Genomic DNA, 21761 nt, shown 5'->3' with positions numbered 1-21761 from the left:
TAAGCGACCGACGTGCCAAAACCCGTACCATCGCGCGAAAGCTGCCAATATGCTTTGCATGGGATTAGTCGGAAATCATGAATCAAACTCCGGTTAGTTCTCCTCTTCGAAAAAAAACAAAACAACTGTTCAATTTCAATCACCTAAAACGTCACTAAAAAGATTGAGCAACAAACGCAGCAAAGACGAGTTTTGTCTTGTTCGTGGGATTAATTTCAAGACATCTGGGCAGGCGAGTTTCTTCAATGTAAATATCGCACAGTTGGATTCGAAGAAAATGTTACAAAACTTTTTGGTAAAATTAGATCAGCTATTCCCAGAAGAATATGCAAAACCTGTAAACGGAAGATTGACTCGTTTGTCAAAAGAGAGAAAATTCTGAATGAAGATAAGGCATTGAATGGCTTCTTTTTATAATTCGTCGCGTGATATTTCTACGGAGGACGCCGTTTCGAATGCGGGCTTATTATCCGGCAGCGGATATACGTTTCATGCATGCGCTAGTCATTGTAGGCTCAAAATAGTGGCCAGTAATTAATGAACGGAGCATGCGCTCTGGATCTCGTCCACGATCGTGGACGGCGGTTTGATCAAACGAACGTGCGACCCATGGCAGAGGTATCTTTTCCTCGCGAACTCCAGCCCAGCGAAATACAGAGAAAAGAGGCCTCTGCTAGCAGGGAACTGAAAATCATAAAAACCACAAACTTTTAGCTTGGGCTCCCTGTGCTCTAAAATCCAAGATGGCGGTCGCACGCAAATTTATCGACAAGAAAGTTCTTCACAATTACATCCGCAGTACCGATGCTCATAATAAGGTAAGATCCTAGACAGACGTAAGAGAATCAGCATTAGATATATTTTTGCGTTTTTGTACTTCTAAATCAGAGATAACGCAAAGCTACAACGGAATTCTCTTAAAGATACCATTCTTATATAACTTATACACAAAGCTTAAACCCTACTTTACGTTCATTTTTTTTTACTCTACAAAAGATCAGAGAAGAACAAGATATGTGGCGTCTCCGACAAGCACAGAACACACAAAAGAGTGATTGTCTTGCATCATTAGCAGCAACTAGCAAAAGGTAAGTGCAATCTTCTTAAACACGAAACCGCGCTATAAAAGGGCCTGTGCCAGGCGTTTGTCACCTTCAGTTGTCATTCACCCTCCGAACTGACAACAGCTCCCGGTAGCGCTTTGAATAACAATGCGAGTAGAGAGGAATATTTTTAACTCTATCCTGCTTAAATTATTTCAAATTACAACAATTCATAGAATAAACTCTACTAGGAATATTCAAATTAAAGGGTTTCACATACCGCATAGAATGACAATAAACACCGGTATATGTTGAATTACGATTACACACGCTATTACGCAATCTCAGTCTCGCAATCTCACACTTGGCAGCTAAAATATCTACATTTTAGCCTATAAGCTACCCCTGCAGAATCCCTCCTTTGAAAGTAAACCTGTAATATAACAAAGCTTTTGTAAAAAACTTGTTCTAACCAGTTAATAAAAGGATGAGCGAATCGCACGGTACAAGCCGCGATTGATAAATATACTACCGTTGCGCAAGTCACGTTGCAGATTCTAAGTTGTAAACAGACGATTTAAAAGCGAAATAATTTTAAAATCTTCAGCAAAATTGCTATACTCTAGGACTTAATTTCTCGTTTCCATTGCTATTTTTGCTGTTAACGGCTAAAGATTGTCATAGAGACATTGTAACTCGAAAACTCGCCTCTCGTGTAGCGCATTCCGTATTTGTCAGTTGTTTCAGAAAATCAATGAATAACGTCCTAAAATTCTTCAATAGCTCAACCCGAATCCCGAGGGACTATTGCATGCATGTTCTATACTGTGTAGCGGCTGTAAAGATATTGTGGGCTCGTAAACATGGCGGAGACAAGGACGATTCATGAATGGCCCGAACAAATTGGCGCGTAATTCGAATTCAACTCAAATTTTGGGCAAATTTTTGCGAGAATTAGCTCCTCTTGTGCTTCTAGATTTCATATGTGATGTATAAGTCTACTTTAAGTTTCTAAATATGTTTTATTTTCGCCTCTGAATTGTACGATATATAAGCAAATCAAAGAAATTTATTTTCAAGCTTCGAGTTCCATTACCTCCGGCCATCTTTACTTCGGATTTTAATTCAAAAGGTGTCGATTGTGGGCGGTCCTTACCCTTTTAAGGCGCAGTTTCGTGTTTAAGTTATATCTAATACGCGACGGAAAAAGTGTTTGCCATATCTCAAGGAGAAAAGGAGGAACTAGAAAACTCAAGAGCCACACGAATGGCAATCCCTAGCTAAAAGGGGGTACCAGGAATGGTTTCCACTTTCAAATGATCAGTCAAAGAGAAGCTGCAATTCAACGATTTTTCTAAGCGAGAGAAAGCACTCTCAAACGCGAGTTTGCGTTTTTTTAAAAACTCCCACAATGATATCGGTTGAATAGAGTAGTAGTGTTTTGGCGCAGCTGGCGCAAAATTTGATCGGTCGCGCAAAAGTTTTTTTGATCGCACCTGCGCATGCGCGAACACAGCCACGCCCACCCGTCAATCATTTGTCACGTGACAGCCACACCCACCTGCCAATCATTCGTCACGTATCGCACCTAGGCTAGCCTCTCGGAACGCCAACCAACTTTAGCTCACATCTAAAAAATTTTTGAAAAGTGGCTTAAAGACATAAACAGTTTAATAAATTGGAGGAACAAACGGTTGAACGTATGGCTGAAGATCAGTCACCCCCATCACATAATATTCTCGACCCGGTGCCCGAGGTTAACATCCCCATTCTCGTGTCGGGATTTGCACTGTTTGACCGAGCCCTCACCGAATACGAGACTAGTAGAGCCTCCTTGGAAGACGAGGGTAGTAGTAACGCCCTTTGCAATCATGACGACCTAGTCACAGAAAACGGGGTCACTAGTTGCTTAGAGTGCGGGGAACAGATGCAGCGCGTGATCGCGCACGAAAGGGAATGGCGTTTTTACGGACATTCCGACGGCAAACGGTCTTCAAATCCAAGTCGGGTCCAGGTACGTAGGTCTGAGGATAGAAATATTGACAAGGATGTGGAAAACATGGGTTTTAGTGGGGTAATTGTAGCCAAAGCTAACGAGATATACACTCAGGTGACGAAAGGCCAGATTTTTCGCGGCGACCCGCGAAAGGCGATCGTCTTTGCATGCATCTACTACGCCTACAAGATGTCCGGTAAGTGTCAGACACCGAAAACCTTGATGGAGACTTTTGGATTGAGCAAGAAGAGTTGCCTTAAGGGTCTAAAAATCTTTAGTGTTAACGCACCTAAAGATTACTTACTACACGGGGCGTCTCCCACCGTTGTGCACCACATTCACGATGTGATGGGTAAATTCTCGGCTTCTCTTGCACAAAAGGAGGAGGTAGTTCGGCTTTACTACAGGACTAAGAATCGCTCGTCTAAGTTGAATCGCGCTCGCCCACAATCCTTTGCGGCTGCTTTAACCTATTACTGGATACGGCGAAAAAAGATCGATATTACGCTTAAAAATTTCTCCGAAAGAGCCGGCATCTCCGAGTTAACCATCGGTAGGAAAGCGAAAGAAGTGGCTACAGTCCTGGGTACGCCTGATGTGGTATGATATTTCCTGATTTCCAGAGAAATCAGGATTTCCAGAAGACTGTCAGTTCGGAGTAGATGTAAATTGGCACATCTAAAAAAAATTGATTAAATTGGTTTAAAGACGTGGATGTAATAACAAAATGGATATGCAAAGTGCTGGGAGTCTTACAAATCTCACCGCGGAGGATCAAGCCGCCACCTTGATGAGGTGGGGAGCCGCAGACTTTAACGCCGCCATGGGGCGCGCGGCGGGGGAGGGGTGCGTCGAGATCGTGAGGTTGTGTAAGAGTTGGGGTGCGACGGATTTCGACTGGGCTATGAGGGAGGCGGCGAAGAACGGTCACATCGGAGTCGTCAAGCTACTCAAGAGATGGGGTGCTACGGGCTTTGATCATGTTATGGCGTCTGCGGCGTTTGGTGGTCATGCTGAGATCGTCAAGTTGTGTAAAGGGTGGGGTGCGGAGGACGTTAACTATGCTATGGCGTACGCGGCGAGAGGTGGACAAGTTGGGGTTGTCAAGTTGTGTAAAAAGTTGGGCGCGAAGAGTTTCAATTGGGCCATTGAGGAGGCGGCTTGGAGAGGTCACGTTAAGATCGTCAAGTTGTGTAAAGAGTGGGGTGCGACGAGTTTTGAACATTCTATGATAGGCGCGGCTGAGTACGGTCACATCGAGATCGTTAAATTGTGTAAAGAGTGGGGTGCGACGGATTTCAGTTATGCCATGAGTAGTCCGGCGAGGAACGGTCACATCGAGATCGTCAAGCTGCTCAAGGGGTGGGGTGCTACAGACTTTGACGATGCTATGGCGTGTGCGGCGGTTGGTGGTCACGCTGAGATTGTCAGAGTGTGCAAAGAGTGGGGTGCGACGCGTTTCAACGGCGTCATGGTACACGCTGCGCGCCGCGGTCACGCGGAGATTGTGAAGATGTGTAAAGAGTGGGGTGCGACGAATATCGATACAGCCATGTGGTGCGCGATGAGTTGGGGTCATGCTAGGGTCGCGGCGATGTGTCGCGGTTGGTTGCCCACCTGGGGCGCGATCCACGAGGAACTGTTCAAGTACCACCACAAACGCAGATTTCTCAGGGACCTTGAGGACGAGCTTTTACCCAAGACTTGGCATCCAGATAGGTTTTGGGATTGGTGTCTTGATGAGCAAGAGAAGGAAATGTTGGAAGAGTGTTTCGATGGGTAGGCGTGAGAGGCATGCTTTGGTATGTGGTGTCAAAAAATTGAAAAGCGGTTTAAAGATGTGAACAGTTTGATAAAATGGAGGAACAAACGGTTGAACGTACGGCTGAAGAGCAGCCACCACCACATAATATTCTTGATGAACCGACACCTAACACTTATAAATGTCCTCACGGCAAAGTAAAATATTATTGCAAAGGTTGTCACGGATCTCAAATATGCTCCCATAATCGAAGAAAAACGCGGTGTAGAGATTGCAATGGTAGTAGTATTTGTGAGCACAGACGAGTGAGATATATCTGTAAAGACTGCAAGGGGAAAGGAATATGTGAGCACAACAAACAGAAATTCTTTTGTAAATTATGCGGAGGGTCTCAAATATGTGAACACGACAGACAAAAGCATCATTGTAGAACGTGTAGCGAAAATTAATATTGATCCAGTTAGTTTTGTAACGTGTCTCGCGTTACAAAATGCGTATTGCTTCTGACCCTATGTCGCAAAAGCTAGGCTCATATGACGGTGTGACGTCATACATTCCTTACCACCCTAACATCGAGCGGTTCTGAAAATAGGTTTTGTGTCTACATCGAGAGTTCGTGGTTGTTAGGGGGATCTGGTATGCGGTCTATTGTTTAGCACGTGAACAGGTATTGTTTTATTGCAATACGTCACATCCGTACACGTGCATCTCACATGCTACCGAAATAGATACCAAGCCAAACCAGCCGTGAAGGCTGAGATCATGACAAGGTTATTTTCGTGCTGCGTGTTCAAGGGTTTAGTCACGTCCGGCTTTGGGTTTGTTTTCGCTTCAGGTTTCGGTTTGTGAGCCGTGACTGACTCGGTATGAGGTAACACAATCTTTGAATGACCCATATTATGTTTTGGGATCGTTTTTATCTCGTTATTTATTGGATTTAGCCCCAATTTCATATCAGTAGTGGCTTTTTGTAATTTGTTATTATAACCAGCGATTGAGGTGTTGTTATTTATCACAAGATACGATGGGCTCAACCAACAACCGAGGGCGAAAGCCAAGTCTAGTTTTTGCCTCGCCTGTTGTAAAGCAAACTGATACCTTTGTATACTTTTTGATATATCGTTTTCTATCACTGCGCTTTCAAAGAGTTTCGAAAAGACTTGTTTCGTTTCTTGAGCTGAACCGCTGTCACCGACGATTGACGACCGAGTTTGAACTTGTGCGCCTAGAATACAATAAACAAAGGCTTCTATGCTTTGATTTATCCTAGACAACCCAGCCTTGGTTAGTCCCTTTGATTTTTCTGGAAAGAACCACTCGTACTGAAACTCGGTTCTAGGGTCTTTCAGGTACTCGATCTCAAAGTGATTCATTTGTTCGTCGTCGCTTTTAGCAGCATCCCATTCGTCGTGTAATTGGTCAATGGTACCATAGGGTTTATACTTGTCGTTAGAAGATGACAATCCGTGATAATCGTAGTTATAAACATTTCCTAACCCATGATTTATCGGTCCAAGGAACCGGAAATCACCACCAGTTCGGAACTCTGCCCTTAATTTTTGGTAAGCTGCTTCGCTGTAGAAGTTTTTATTCCAACTAAAGAGCTTATCTTTAGGAAGAGGACATTGTAGCTCATTTAATATTCGTCTGATAGTGAAAATGATATGAAACCTGTAGAATGACCCCACTTGAGAGTCGTCAATCATGTCACGCGTCACACCACATCCAGCAGTAGCGCAAAACATAGCAAAATTTAAGGCTTGACTTCAATAACTGAGGTTCGGGGCGTCGAGCCACCTACTAGCCTCCTTTGCTGTTCTGAATACTAGCAAGCTGTCGGTGAATATGTCCCTGAAAACAAAATGTGTCTTTAGCTTCGGTGTTATAAAAACATCAAAAGAGACGTAATTATTTTTCGTAGGGTTTTCGTCCCATGGCGATATTTTGTATTCTGCACGCGCGTCTAATCTATATTGTTTTGGAAATCCAAACAGTTGCTGAATTGTTTCCTTGTATGCCTGTGCGTCATCGGCGACCAGAAAATCCTGGATATTCTCAGGTTTCCAGCTATTACCAGGGAAGCGGTATAACGTCTTGACTAGATTCCCATTCTTGTCGAATGGATCGTATTCGTCCCCATTGAAAACGAATTGCACATCGCCATGCTCGTCGGCAGAGAACCTAAAGCGTGAATAGTAAGGGTACCTTTTCACAAATTCTGTAAACTTCATCTTATATGTTCTTCATTTAACATATAAGATTTTTTTAAATCAGTTCTTTGCATACCTCAATTCGTAGATCCATCCAACGGGGGTTCTTTCGAACAGAAATTTTACCGAGCGGGTCGATTCGCCAGGTCTTTCAAAATCTCTTCTCTTACTGTTTCCCTCAGCTTGGTAATGTTTACGTTTTTTTCGTCCTCTCTTCCCGACTTTTGACGGATCTGGAGCTTTAGAGCCTCAAACTTATCCACCTCATTCAAGATCAATGAAAACTCTTCATCTGATATTTTGTTGTCTTTCAAAGCTTTAGAAACCAAATCACGTATGCTGTTTACCTTTGCCCCTGCCATCGCCGCCGTTTGGTCGTGCTTAGATACTTTTCGCGACAGTCGGTTAGAAACCGCCGCACAGCCTACAGACGTAAGACCAAAAACACCAGCCAGAGCGCCTAACGGAACTCCAACGACGATACCCAAACCTGACAGAGAAGTTCCTAAACCACTAGACCCAAGAATGACGGATGCGAGTCCTAAGCCCACACTTACCTTTGAAAACACGCTCTGCGCTCGTTTATACTTTTTCCTCACATTCTCGTAATGTTTAACTTCTTGTTCCAAACTTCCCAAAACATCGTGGGTCTTTTGAAGTCTGAAGTTATCACCACGTTGTGGTACATTTGGGTAGATTGAATTGTATTCTTCCATAGTTTTATTATGGAGAGAGGCTATTCTTTAAGTAATTTCTAAGATTAGACGTATCGGGTAGAGGCCACTCTCTATTGTATTTCCATCGCCGTCCTTCATACTAAAACGAAGACTACTCACGTAACCGACTGATGTGGCTCTAAGCTGTATCGGACTGTGAGGACTAAAGTTTATCTTTTCTTTATCAAGCTCTATACATGCTAAGATTTGTGAGGGGGCTCCTTGTTCGAGGGAGCTAGACGCGTTCACAAGGTCGCAGTGGATAAAAATAGCCTCAAGACCCTTCATCCGTATCTCGTGTTGAGTGTTTGCTTCCAGCTCCTTGGTCTTGAGTCCTAACAGGCAGGCAAGCGGCTCGTTCAACACGACGTTTCGATGAGCTTCGAGTGACGAGTCTTCAATAGAGATTGGCTTTTCACCAAGACGCAAACCCTCGTCTATTTGACGTTTTAGCGTTTCGATCGTATACTGCCCCGCAGGAATTCTAAGGATAATGTGTTCACCATCGGAAACAGTTCCCTCACTTGAAAGACTATTACAACGATTGTAAAACGTACAACCTCGCAACGCAATAAACCGCGGCTTTTCGATAGGCTGTTCTAAATAGACAGTAAAGTCAGCAACTTTTCCTTCAATGTAGAGTATTACCATTTGTTATGATTTCCGTCTCCTTTTAAATCGTTCTACGAAATACAGGACGACAGCGACGATGAGAAGCCATGCGTTTTTAGCTAAAAAGCCAACAACTTCACCTGCCGTTCTAAATATGAAACTAGCTATCGCACCAACCATTCCTGGGAGTATTTCTCCTAATTTTTTGCCTATTGTTTTCAGACCATTTCCAACACCTTTTGCAACACTAGTCAGCCCAGCTTTCAGATTGCTTACAATAACACCAACTATAACACCAGTGGCAGTTAAAACAGCAGCGACTGTAAATCCGTATTTCTTAAAAATCGCTTTGACACGATCTTTCAACGACATTCTCTCTTCAAGATTTTCTCTCTCCAATTGATTCTCTTCCAAAGTCTCATCTATGACAGAATTTCTTTCGCTGAGCTCTTCATTTTTACGATCTATAGCTCTTAGTCTTTCTTGGTTAGTTGTTTCACTTCGTTCCTCATTATTTTTTCTCATTTGCTCGGTGTTTCTCTCTTCTTCTTCTCTGAGTGTATTAGCTGTAGCGTCTAGTTCATCGAGTTGAATCTGAATTTGCTTGTACTTTCCGGATCTGATTTTGGTGTCAACACTCTTCCGCACCGTTTTATCCTCATTATACAACCTTTCTGGTCTAGTCCAACCACCTTTTCTTGCAGAAAAGAAGGAAATGAATTGTTTTCCTCTTTCATTCGTTGAAATCTGAACTAAATTTTCATCAAGATCTGGATATTTCGATAACAAAAGGTTTACCCTAAGTGCGTCCGTTGAAGAAGAACCCTCCATATTCTGTAATTCCATGTATTCGGGGACGACCCTCCCGGGGTTTCGTGTTTTCCATAAATCGATCAACCTCCTACTCACATAGCTTGCACCTCTACCAAATCTGTTTGAAATCCTTTCATTCCATGACTCTCTTCCCTCACCATCGTTTGGAATAAGAGAATCATAATCTTCGTCTACAGTAGTATTCAAATCTTCTCTACCTTCTTCTGTTGTGGGATCAAAATCTACATCCATTTCTTATTTTGTTCGAAGATAAGAAATCTTTAAGTGATCTTTACACCGAATATGCTCAGAGCCATTTACTCGCTACATAGCCAAGAGCTGCCATTCCACCTCCAACATATGCCATCTCTCCCATCTTTTGGTTGCTACTCGGTCTGTAGTAATCTGAGAGCTCAGGCTCTTTCAAATCAAAATCTGGGTGTGTTTGAGCGTATAGTTTGAAAGCCTGATCGGTCTCCTTATCATTCTGGTCTGCACAAAGTTTATTATTATATTCTTCCCCAAACCAATCCTGGTATTCCTGTCTTTTTTTCTGCCAATCACCCATTGCTTGTTGATACTTTTCAAGTGCTTTATCATGTCTTATTTTTTCTTTATCAACATGAGTAGCGTCAGAAGATAAGTATCTTGCTAGGTAACTCCCTCCAACGAATGCCGTCGCATTAAGAATAGCTCCACCAATCATCAGCGCTATACTTGCCATTTATTAATCAGTCTATAAAATCTTTAAGTCGCCTACAGCGGTTTTGGCAAAATCTTTTGTGTTTCCAGATAATCTTTCAAATACATACTACCGGACAGGACAGCAACCCATTTAGCATAGTTTGTAACACTTGACGAAGGGTCGCTGATAAACGATTCTTTCATAGCCTTTTTAGCAACATAACCCACGCCGGCAGCCAATCCGACAATGACTTCTGAGTCGGTAACCGTTTTCACAAGTTTGTTTTCAGTTGACATGATTTTATTTATTACAGATTCAGATAATCTTTAAATCACAACATTCCTATTTTTGGCGTAGCGTTTGGGAGGCTAGCCCCTCGAGCTCCCCCTAGGTGGGGGGTGGGTCTCTCGATAGTTTCGGTCTCGTTGACGTTAGTCTTAGACGGTTCGCCCTCTTGCTTTTTGTAAAAACGCATATACATATCCAATGCGGTGAACCCTATTCCAACTAGAGACAGTACAGTTGTAAACGATAGCTCTGGAATCCAAGCGTCCGCTTTGCGGTGGGGTGTCTCTGCTCGTGTAGCGTCTTCTGAACTCGCCTCCGCGTCACGTTCCATTTCCCTAGCAAGTGCTTCTCTAGCCCTCCTATTATATTCGGCAACTTTCTTACCAGCAGCGACTTTTTTAGGATCTTTCTCCTTGCTTTTTGTTGGTTGTGGGTTCCTAGTAATCTGTTCAACCTCTTGATTTTCGTCAGACATTTCTTATTTTGATTTACAATAAGAAACATAATCTTTAAATGGCGTCTTAGTAGTTTGCTCAAGAGCTTGCTTAGGCGTGCTCAAGAGAGCTTGCTTAGGCGTGCTCAAGAGCTTGCTTAGGTGTGCTCAAGAGTTTGCTTAGTTGTGCTTGAAACTTCTTGAAGTTTGTTGGAAGTCTCCTGTGAAGGTGTTAGTTTAACATGCTTAGCGACCCGAAAGAGGGCACTAGCAAGTGCCACCATCCTTCCTCCCTTCAACACCAAGAGACCTGCAAAGTTTGACAATTCGCGTTTAACCAACTCGTCGTTCTGTAAGTCTTTGCTAAGCGCTTCGGTGTCATCTACAGGAACCACGTAGGAAATGACTTGAGACACCGCTTGAAGTGCCGATTCTACTAATCCATCAGTAACTTGCTTGCCTAAGACAGTCTGGTAGCGAACAAAGTACTTTTCGACGTCTTTTGCTGAGAGCTTCTTGATATCACCAAGACTCATACCGGTACCAAGAAATTCCTTTGTAGTCCCAAGAGATGCGAGAATAGCCAGCGATTCTCGTTTGACTTCAACATCGTCTTCGAGAGGCTCGCCCTTCGAGCTCCCCTTAGACTTAGGCTCCTCTTCCATATAATCCTCAATGCTTGCCATCTTATTTTGTAAGTAGACCAAGATGTTTTTAAACCACTTCGAGGGGCTGGCCCCTCGAGCTCCCCAACTTTTCTCTAATCAGGGCTCACCACTCTAGCTCTCCTTAGGCGCAGGAATCTCTAAATAATTTTGGAATGGATGCCGTAGACAGAAACAGAGTCTAGAATACTTTTCAGTTTTCAGCAGTTCTACAAACTTTTTACGAGTCTCGACGTCTAGGTCACCTCCATAATCTTCAAACAGTGTTTTGGTGCCAATTTGAGATGGATTATGGAATGTAACCACACAGGCGACGTTATCACGGAAGGGCTTTGCTATGGACGTTAATTGTTGCGTCAATACCCACACTGATAACCCATCGTGTCTCCCTGAGAACGCTAGATCGATAAACTTGTTCGAGCGTTGCTTTAGATCTTTCGACACAGCACAGTCATCCAAAACGAGTAACGTATTTGTACCAGAAAATAGCACCGCACAATCTGTTAATAACTCGTTGATCTCATCGCTGTTACTAGCATCCGGCGATAATACCAAGAAACGTCTATCTCCGTGAGCAAATCTATGATAGGACTTATTTTTCGCATAAGTCGGACAAATCAACACAATGTATTCAAACACATTGCGGAACGGTCCTCGGAGCTGTTCCGTGAGGTACTTTGTCTTCCCACAATTAGTAGGTCCTGTGATAATACAATGAAAAGGAACTTTTTCTCGTAGTTCTTCCATCCTTTTTGTATTATCACACAAGTCTTTTTTAATACATGATTGCTCTCAAATTCGAGTTCATAACCTCCATCAACGCGTCGGCTACTACAAACATGTAGCAGGTGATGTTTCCCGTTCCTCCAATTTTCCGTTTCATTTCGAGTTTTACTCCGTCTCGCGTGTTGTTCAAGACCAGACCTCCTCCGTGAATGCTGTTATCTGGGTGTGCCCTCAAGTCGACCCACAGAGCAAACTTGTTATTAGCGTAAAAATCCTTTTGCTTGACACCCTCTCTACCGAAACGTTTCTTTACCGACTCCCAGAGGTCCGGCGGTGTCATTCCCTTGGAGTAGAGACGGTTTGGCATGCCATCCACATTAATGTTGATCGATGTGATACTTGGATTGACAAACCTTACGGAATCTCTTGTTCCTCCGGTGTAGCTCTCTGTGAACAGGCACAATATCCCTGTCATTGACCTCCTCGGCAGATTAATGTGCTCGTTTATGACACTATCATTAGGTTTGGAAATGGTGAACGTTTTGTGGAGAATGACGTTCTCGTAAAAGAATCCTCTACCAACCTGATAAGCCGACAACGCCTCACGAGCCAAGTATTCACTTGAGATGCAAGCATATTCCAACTCGAGGTTTGTGATTGTGTACGTTGGAGTCTTTACCGTATCAGCATAAACAACGACATCGGAGACTGGGGCTAGAGTAATTTCAAAGGTTAGCGGATGAGGTAACGCCTTTGGATAAAAGGCCCCATGCTCGCTGAGAATAGGATGGTCGAGTGGAACGCAGTACTTGGTGTTGTGAACTGTTGCAAGAGCTACCTCCTTAGCATCTGAGGTCACTTTATCACCTGCATTTGTCCTGAGCTTCCTCATGTTTTCAGAGGAAATACCTTGTTTTATTCTATCCTCACGGTCTTCAGCTTGTAAGTATAAGTCGTGATAGGTTTGAAAGAGATCGTATCTTTGAGTATCCTGTAGTGTTTCTCCGCCGAAAAGAATCTTGAGTCTTGACACTAGGTTCCGACCAACGTTGTTGATGAGAGTATTATTCGCGTGTCCTGCGACGTCTAGGTCAAATAGTAAGGATACACTACCTGGAACAATCACTACATTCTCTGCAAGTTTTGGAATATTTATATAGAGGGTTTCTCCAGGACTCGCCGATGAGGGATTGAGTGTAATTCGATTCAGCGACGATTCCGCTTTCAAGCCGAAGGGTTCCCGTGGGATTCTGTTTGGATTAATTTTTTCTGAAATTGCCTGCGACATATTTTATTTTAAGAAAAGATCGGTAATCTTTAAATGAATAACGGAATCAGATTATCAAAAATATACTACAGTGACATGGTCAACCCATCTGACGTTCATTATCAAATATATAGCTTGAAAAAGGGTTTATAATCTTTAGTACAAGCAGTCCAATACAGCTAATCACCACACCGGTTGTGACGCCTAAGTCGAATATTAAGTATGCGCCATTTTCGGTAAGTTTTGGTATGTTTACATACTTAAGAGACTCAAACTTATCAACCTCATACAAGATGAGTGAAAATTCTTCATCAGAAATTTTATTGTCCTTCAGAGCTTTTGTAACCAAATCTCGAATGGCCTCACCAGGATGATTAATTTTTTCTGATATCGCTTGTGCCATCTTTTATTTTAAGAAAAGAGAGATAATCTTTAAATGAGTAACGAAAGCAGGTTATCAAAAATATACTATTCCACCGATGGATACTGGAAAGGGTATTTAGCTATTTCTAAATTAGCTAGTGTCGCTAAAGTCAGTGAAGCCGAGGCTAAGAAGTGGCTTGAAAAACAGGCGTTGTGGCAGATCTATCTCCCAGCTCCAAAGTATGCCCCCAGACCGCATTGGACTGTGAATAAACCTAATCAGATTCACCAAGCCGATCTGTTGTTTATGCCCCACGATAATGAGGCAGAAAAACCTACCGTTACGCCTTGGTCGTGATTGATATTGCCTCGAGATATAAAGATGCGGAAGCACTGACTACCAAGGATTCGAGTGGAATTGCTAAAGGGTTTGAAAAGATATACTCCAGAAAACTTAAATGGCCTCATACGGTGATTGTCGACCCGGGGACAGAATTTATGGGAGAGGTAACGAAGATTATGAAAAAGAAGGGGGTTACCATCCAGCGAAGCGAGGCTGGGAACCATCGCGCACAGGCTTTTGTCGAACGCGCCAATAGAACACTGGCGGAGAGGTTGTTTTCTCATCAGTATGCTCAAGAAATGATTAGCGATGATCGGTCCAGAGTTTGGGTGAAACGATTGCCGGGTGTTTTGAAAACTCTGAATAGTCAGCCTATAAGAATCACCGGCAAAGAGCCCGCAAAATCTATTGCGTTGAAAGAGGTTGATATTGACCCTCCAGCGTATAAGCGAGCTGTTGGACTTGACGAAGTTAGACTACCACCGGGGGTTAGAGTTAGATATCTGTTAGCTCCTGGAGAAGAGGAAGGAGGTGAACGCAGACGAGCCACAGATCCTATTTGGAGTTTGAAAGTCTTCGATCTGTCACGTAGTGTTGTTTCGGTTGGACAGCCTGTGTTGTACTACCTCTCTGAAGGTGCGCCAAGGAGGTCGTTCGTTAGATAGGAACTTCAAGTCGTCCCTGAAGATACCGAGTCACCACCTGATAGCGTTCTGAAATGACCGTGAGCATAAGTGTGGATGCCATCGTCACGGATGATCCGCTTGTCATCCTCATGAGATAGAGCGACCTTGTTCACCGTTTCAGTGTAAACATCATGTTTATGACTTCTGATGACATTCATCAGTCTCATCTGAGGTTTCTTATCAAATAGGCAATCCTTGTAGTTATCAAAACTGATGCTCTTCTTGACGACGGCTTTCTTAACACCCTTGCATTTCTTTTCTTCTTCACCTTCATCCTTCTTGTATGAGTAAAGTTTGGCTCTCAGTCCTACAAATTCTGTAATTTGCTGGCCCCCAGCCTCATCTTTAAACATTCCGATGACTTTCTTGTTCACACCCACCTCAATACCGGATGGGTGACCCTCCGGAAAGTTGCTGGTGTCGAACATGGACCTCACATCCCCGCTGATGTCCTTGTAAAAGTCTTTCGTCTCGATCTCATACATCAGGCTGTCCGTATCAGTGAATAAGAGCTTTGCATCCTCACCGTACTTGGGCTTGACGAAGTTGTAGTGGAAATCATACATGAGCGTCTTGCTTATATCCAGGATGGACATGCCTAAGTAAACGGGTTTGTTGAAGGTTAACTTTGTCTTCTTCATGTGAATGGCGACTAGATTCTCGCAAAAGATGGTGCGATGTTGATAGTTCGGCTTTGATATGAGCTTCTTGGCCTGCTTCTCGTCCGTCACCAAGCAAATGTCCACCCTGTTCCTAATGTTCTCCATGGTTTTCCCAAAGACGGAGTTGTTCATCAGCTTGAAGAAGTCCTTCTCAAAATCATTAGTCGCCTTGGCTCTCAGATTGGTGTTCAAGTCAATGTAGGGCTCCAGCCACGCAGACTCCTCAAAAGTGACACCCCTGTGAATCTTGGTGACTTTTAGCCCAAAACTCACATAAAGTCTCAGAGTCTCATGGTGGATAACGTACTTTGTCTTGTTGTTGAGGTTGGGGACCAACTTGTCCACCTTGCCTAGCCCGATAGACTCCGGGGCTAGTGGGTAATCGTTGTGCAAGTCATGTAGGTGGTGGGGGTACTCCAAGTCAACCTCCAGAATGCATGGGCGGTCTCTCCAACCTGACAGCTCTTGGTCACCCATCCACCTGAAACCGTGAGTCGGTAAAGGGTTGCTCATCGCCCAGCCGTACAAATTGTTCGCATCAAGGTAGGTGATATATTTTGTAGGTAGGTTAGGGTCATACTCCTTCATGTAAGGGTTATTTGCCTCCCCATGTCTGTTGCTTATCATGGAGACACCCCCACGGATGCCCTTCTCAATCATGAGCAACATGTCGAAGTCCGTCAGAAGCTCTAGCCTCACCTTGGTGGTCTTCAAGGCTGCATCCCAAGCCAGCCCCGGCGCTGTGTAGTACCAAGCGGGATCCAGATCGTAATTCTTGAGACAAACGTCTCTAAAGTTCTCGAAAACGTCAGCTAAAAGCAACACATCCGACTCTAGATACAGATTGTGGTAATCCCTCATGGTCCCCATCCCAAAGACCTCCCACACTCTCCGCGCGTGTAGGTGATCCTCCTCCGATATGTCGGTGTCGTTGAGTTTGGAGTGGAACGCCTCTCTCTGTGGGAGCTGTGTTGCGTCGAGCTTGCCAAAGCCGTCTAACCAGTCGTAAGGGAAAACACCCTTCCTCAACAACAGCTGTAGCTCCTCCCCCTCATAGTACTTCGCCAGGTTTTTGAAGCACTCCCTTGACATATTACCTACTAGACTGTCGAGACTGGCTGACATAAACTTGAAACTGTCGATAAATCTGATATCACGTTTAACATCAATCTTGTTGCCCTTCTTGTTCGTGAAACTGTCGACCACGACCTGTTTCGTGAAAGAAATATACTTTTCCTCGTTATTAGGTATGCAACTTATCTTACCCTCTGACGCGCCTAGGTTCTTGATAAACAAATGACTGTCGTACCCGGACAGGTTGTGGAAGAAAACAGGAAAGAACTTCGGAATTTTGTGGTTTAAGTTGCATTCGTTGTGAGCAGCGCCTCTGTACTTTCCTGTAAGGTGGCAGTGGTCCAAAACTTTGTCCTCTCCTAATTCATCCTCACAGATGTGACAGCGAGTGGCATTGTTATAGTCAATTCTATCCCTCAGAGTCATTTTTACCTTCTTAGGGAACCTGAACTTACCGTAAATTTTCTTAATGTCTGACTCCAAAGACTCTACGAAAAGCTGTGCGATATCTTCGTCTGGAGATTCAGCTGTGTATCGTACAAGCTCGGATGGGGATATATCTCCGTCGAAACACTTGACGAGATAGCAGAAACCAGACGGTTTGTGCTTCTGGTATTGCTTAGTGAAGCTTTTACTCCCATCTGGGGAGCAAGTGTCTATATCCTCTGTGAAGCTCTCGAAGTCGGCATAGACAACAAAGGGGACACGCATTTTTCTGTTGTAGTTTTCGAATTTAATGTGGGGTAGATTCCCATCCTTGTCTATCTTAGGCATCTCTATTCTAACCGCTTCATGATTGTCGCAGCACTCAGAATGTTTTTCTAACGATTGTTTGCATCGAAACGAGTTCAGGCATCTACGGCATAAAAACCGAGTATGATGAAACTTATCAATTTGAGTAGATACTAATCTCATCATATTCTTTATCCAGCAGTAATGATTCGTCTCATCATCCGAGATGAGAAGTAAGTTGATTGCATTATCTGGATCCTTCTCGCTGATTCTCAATGGATATACTCCGTTTTCGTATCCAAACACATTAACCGTATATGGGTTCTGTTTCTCAAACTTGTCAATCTGTTTTAGTGAGACGGGGAACTCTATCCCCGACCAGTCGAATTTCTCAGAGTTCTCTATCATTTGTTTACTGAGCCTTTGAGGATCTTTCTCCCTAGGATACATAGCGGAGGTTACTGCCCACTTGAAACATTCGTGATCATTCTCGTTCTTAACATTGATGATCGCCTTCTTGGACGCTAGTTTCGGTGGCAGCGGAATATAGGAAGATCCAGAAAGCGGTTCAAAGGGATCGATGTTGATGTCAAAGTATTCCACCTGGTCGAATTGCCATCCGGAGCTTTGCTTTTGGAATTGCTCAACTAATCCGAGTAAATAATTTGTCATCGTATCGAACAAGTCGGAGAAATCGGTCGACTCTGTTACAGTTTCGGGCTTTTCTGTATGAAAATATCCCAGTTCTTCATCGATCTGGGCGGTGGCTGGGTCCTCTTTGATGAACTTACAGGTAAAGATGAACTTTACTTTGATAGGCTTCTTTTGTCGGTTGATGAGCTCTAGGACTTTTGGTTTGATATTAGCGATGAATGTCTTGGGGTCGTACCCTTCCTGCCCGGCTATTCCGTGGGTCTTAAGATACCCCTTCAATGCTGTCCGTTGTTCTTTGGGTGTGAAGCGACCTTCTGTCCCCTCGGATATACGCTTAATCTTTTCCTTCAGACGTTTGACTCGTTTATCTACAGTCTTTTTGACAGGCTCAGGGACATAAGATTGTATCCAGTCCGCAAACTCGTTTAACTCCCTCTTGATTGAGCCGACCGCCCTGTTCGCAAAATGCTTGAGTGGACGGACGTGGGAATTTCGCGTGGGCGGGGAGGGTTTGAGAATGGGGACATTAATCTCAGGTATCGGTTCGTCCAGAACCCTCTCCGATGTGTTGGACGGAATAATGTGAGGCGGTAGTGGCAGCCCTTTGAGAAGTTCAGCCGAAGGGGTTTGTGGTGGCGCGTTGGTCAGCGCTTCGACGAGTCCGGCTTTTAGCATCCAATAATACCTGGGGATACCCCGCTCCTTGGCGAGGGCTTTCAGATCTCTCACGGTGAGGGCTTTCAGATCTTTCACCGTTTGTTCCTCCATTTTATTAAACTGTTTATGTCTTTAAGCCACTTTTCAAAAATTTTTTAGATGTGAGCTAAAGTTGGTTGGCGTTCCGAGAGGCTAGCCTAGGTGCGATACGTGACGAATGATTGGCAGGTGGGTGTGGCTGTCACGTGACAAATAGTTAAATAGTTAAATATTACATTTCAACTACAGAATAAAAAACTAATTCTAAACCATTTTCAACTTCCATTTGTTGTTAGATTCAGTTCTGATATCCTGTCGGTCCATGTTTTCTTCGTACGACAAAACAAATCTCAAGCTTAGCCGATCATACATAAAGCCACAGACCTTCGTGTCACATTACACAGAAAATAGTATGGACCCCACCACCAAAAAACAACCAATACCGGGGATGAAGCAAGGATTTGTGCTTTTCAATGTCCATACAAACTAAAAAACTTTGATTGCATTTGACTTGAATGTAGACTGCAAACTCGCAGGAATTTCCCGCCAAACACTCTGAACACAGGACCCCCAATAAGGCAGAGAAAAGTGAGGGAAAATATTTTCGGCATAGTTTTTTTTATAGCATAGCGTATAAAATTTCTTATAGAATAAAATAAAGATAAATTATCATGAAACTTGATACATTGATATCATTGCTTAATTTGTCTTGTTTTGATCGTCTGTAGAAGAGGAAGGTTGCACAGTGATGAACCTTCAGATTCTGGTGAGAGGAACACATACTGGGTGAAGCAGTTAACTGAATTTGAAAGCTCCTGTACTGATAGGTAAGATTTAATTCTACAGTAGGAACTGTACCTTGTCTTGTCTTATAAAGAAGTAGACTTGCCCTTTTTTGCACTGTTTTTAATATTAATTTAAACACTTTTTCACAATGGTAAAACAATATGCAATGCGTTTACTATTCACAATGCACACAGACTATTATTTGGAAAGGAGTAAAATACTTAATTAGCCATGAAACTCCTTGATTATATAGTGCAACAGCACTACAATGACCAAAGACAAAGTCTAGTGAAATAGGGCTTCTGGAATTACGCGGAAAAAAACTCGGATTCTTGGCTAAATTACGCGGAAAATCAATCATTACGCGCTAAATTACGCGGAATATCAACTGTTACGCCCAAACAACATTTTGTACCGAAGAAAAGCACGAAATAAGAATATCTCTCATTTTACACGAGAAATAGAGGTAACAACCCTAAAAGAACACATCAGCTGTGCAATTAAATGTTTTGTCTTTCAAAATTTAGCCAAATTACGCGGGATTACGCGGAAATTTGTGGATTACGCGGAAAAAGCTAAATTACGCGCTTCCGCACAAGCGCGTAATTCCAGAAGCCCTGAATATAACTTGGCAGCATCACAGTTTTGACTGAAACAGCATCATAACCAGGAGGATTCCAATTTGCATGCACATGCTGACATCAAGCGTGTCTTGATACACCAATCAGAGCTTGCGATTTACAAGTGTAGTTGTATTGTAATATGTTGTTATTCAGATGGGGTCACAGTGGCTACAAAGAGCTTTACCCTGAGGAGTTTGCCTCAGGTTTTACTGACTCTGATGATGACTCTGAAGATGAGAAGAAAAAGAAAAAGAAGACTTCAAAGAAACGGTAACTTACACTGGTGAATTAAAGATTAAACTGGGTTTAGTATGAGGTTTGATAATGTAATATCATACAAAGCAGCTGTCATTCACTTTTTTACTAAAAAATGGGGCGGATATACACCCAATCAACTTCCCTCTATCAATCCCTATTCCTATAACTTCTTTCCTTTGCACAACTTTCTGTTCCTTCTCCCTACAGAAAGTAGAGACACAAGAAACACTAAAACCTCTGAAAAAAGTAGTGAATAACAAAATCTTAATATCGGCCTCCAAATAATTTACTGTATGTCTTTTATATTAGATACCATTTGTAAAGTAATTGCAAGCAGGTTAAATCATGAAATCTTTGCTATACTAATCTATAAAATGCCTTTACTTTTCTTAACTAATAGAAAAAAAATCTTCCAGTAAGGATGAAAGGAAAAGGAAAAGTAAAAAGATCAGAACTGTGCAAAGCTCAGACTCAGAGACAAAATTAAATCAAGAAAAGAGAAAAAGAAAAAAGAGAAAAAAGGATAAAACTTCAAGGAAAAGCAAGACTGAAAAAAGAAAAAAGGAAAGAACTGTTAAAGATTCCGACACAGGTAGTTGTTCAAGTAGAGAAAGAAGAAAAAGGATGACCATATCACATAAGAAGTCTACAAAAACAAAGGACAAACCAACTTCTAGTAACAAAAAGAGAACATCTTCAAAAAGGGACAAAAGAGATATTGAGCACAGATGATTTCATTTTTTAAATGTGAAACATGGATTATTTTTCGTACAGAAACAAAGGACAAACTATCTTCTAGTAAGGAAAAAAAGGAATTTCAAAAAGAGACAAAGAAGAGATTGACCACAGCTGAGGGCAAATTTTTATGTGAAGTATGCATTCTTTTTTTTTTTATCACATGTTCCTAACCTTAGCATAACAACGATTTTATTTTATATTTTGGCTTATCTTACCCTTATTACCATTATTACCCTTTCTCTTGTCTCGAAACCCTATCGATCGATTGTTTCAATTCTCGAGATTCTCGAGAGCAGGTTTTAGTCAAGTACAGAAGGTGTCAAGTCTTAGCATAGGGAAACACTTAATACAATAACTGTCTGTCAAGTAACTGCTACCCCAAAAGTTTTATTATGTTAATATTATGTTATACGTAGCAAGGAAAAAGAAGACATGACCCCCAAAAGTTCGCTGGGTATCAAACCAATCCACCGCCCTGTACCCATCCTTGCTAATAATAAAACCTTCACGATATTTATAGATGAGTATCATAGAATAAAGAAGAACAAAAATGGCTCTACAGCTTTTTGATAAGTTGTTTGACTAAGCGCAGTTGTTTCGTACAGCTAACCTGGCTTTTTCTCAAGGCCTTATTTTGTTGTCGTTTGTAACTGAAACTTTTACCATGGGTGAAATGCTTTACCCTGCTTTGCAATGCGTTAAGTTTTAACAACGGATAACTAAAAGGGGCAGTAATTCACAAGACGATGAGGGTAAAGGGGAAAGTATAGCCAAATTCCATCTGAAAGGGCTGGGGTTGGGATGGGGCGCGTAAAAAGTAGTTGGCCAACATCTCCTAAGATGTTGGCAGTGTTCACTCGAGTGTGGCAGTTCCAGTAATGCTGAAGCGGCTTCTTTGACCGGGGGCTTTTAAGGTAACGATAAATGGCT

The 21761-nt window shown here is 42.7% G+C and overlaps 1 protein-coding gene across 1 annotated transcript; it reads left to right on the top strand.

Annotated features, from left to right (window-relative positions):
- The first annotated feature begins 737 nt into the window (after positions 1-737).
- Positions 738-21386, top strand: LOC5505059 (uncharacterized protein NKAPD1). Its single transcript, XM_048728396.1, has 5 exons — positions 738-818; positions 997-1088; positions 19155-19253; positions 19989-20105; positions 20494-21386. Exons 1-5 carry the CDS (start codon positions 744-746, stop codon positions 20510-20512), a joined length of 402 nt encoding a protein of 133 aa, XP_048584353.1. The 5' UTR covers positions 738-743; the 3' UTR covers positions 20513-21386.
- Positions 21387-21761: the final 375 nt, after the last annotated feature.

Source organism: Nematostella vectensis, chromosome 1, assembly GCF_932526225.1.
Source record: "Nematostella vectensis chromosome 1, jaNemVect1.1, whole genome shotgun sequence".
Taxonomy (NCBI): domain Eukaryota; kingdom Metazoa; phylum Cnidaria; class Anthozoa; order Actiniaria; family Edwardsiidae; genus Nematostella; species Nematostella vectensis.
This window is presented reverse-complemented; position numbering and strand designations above follow the sequence as displayed.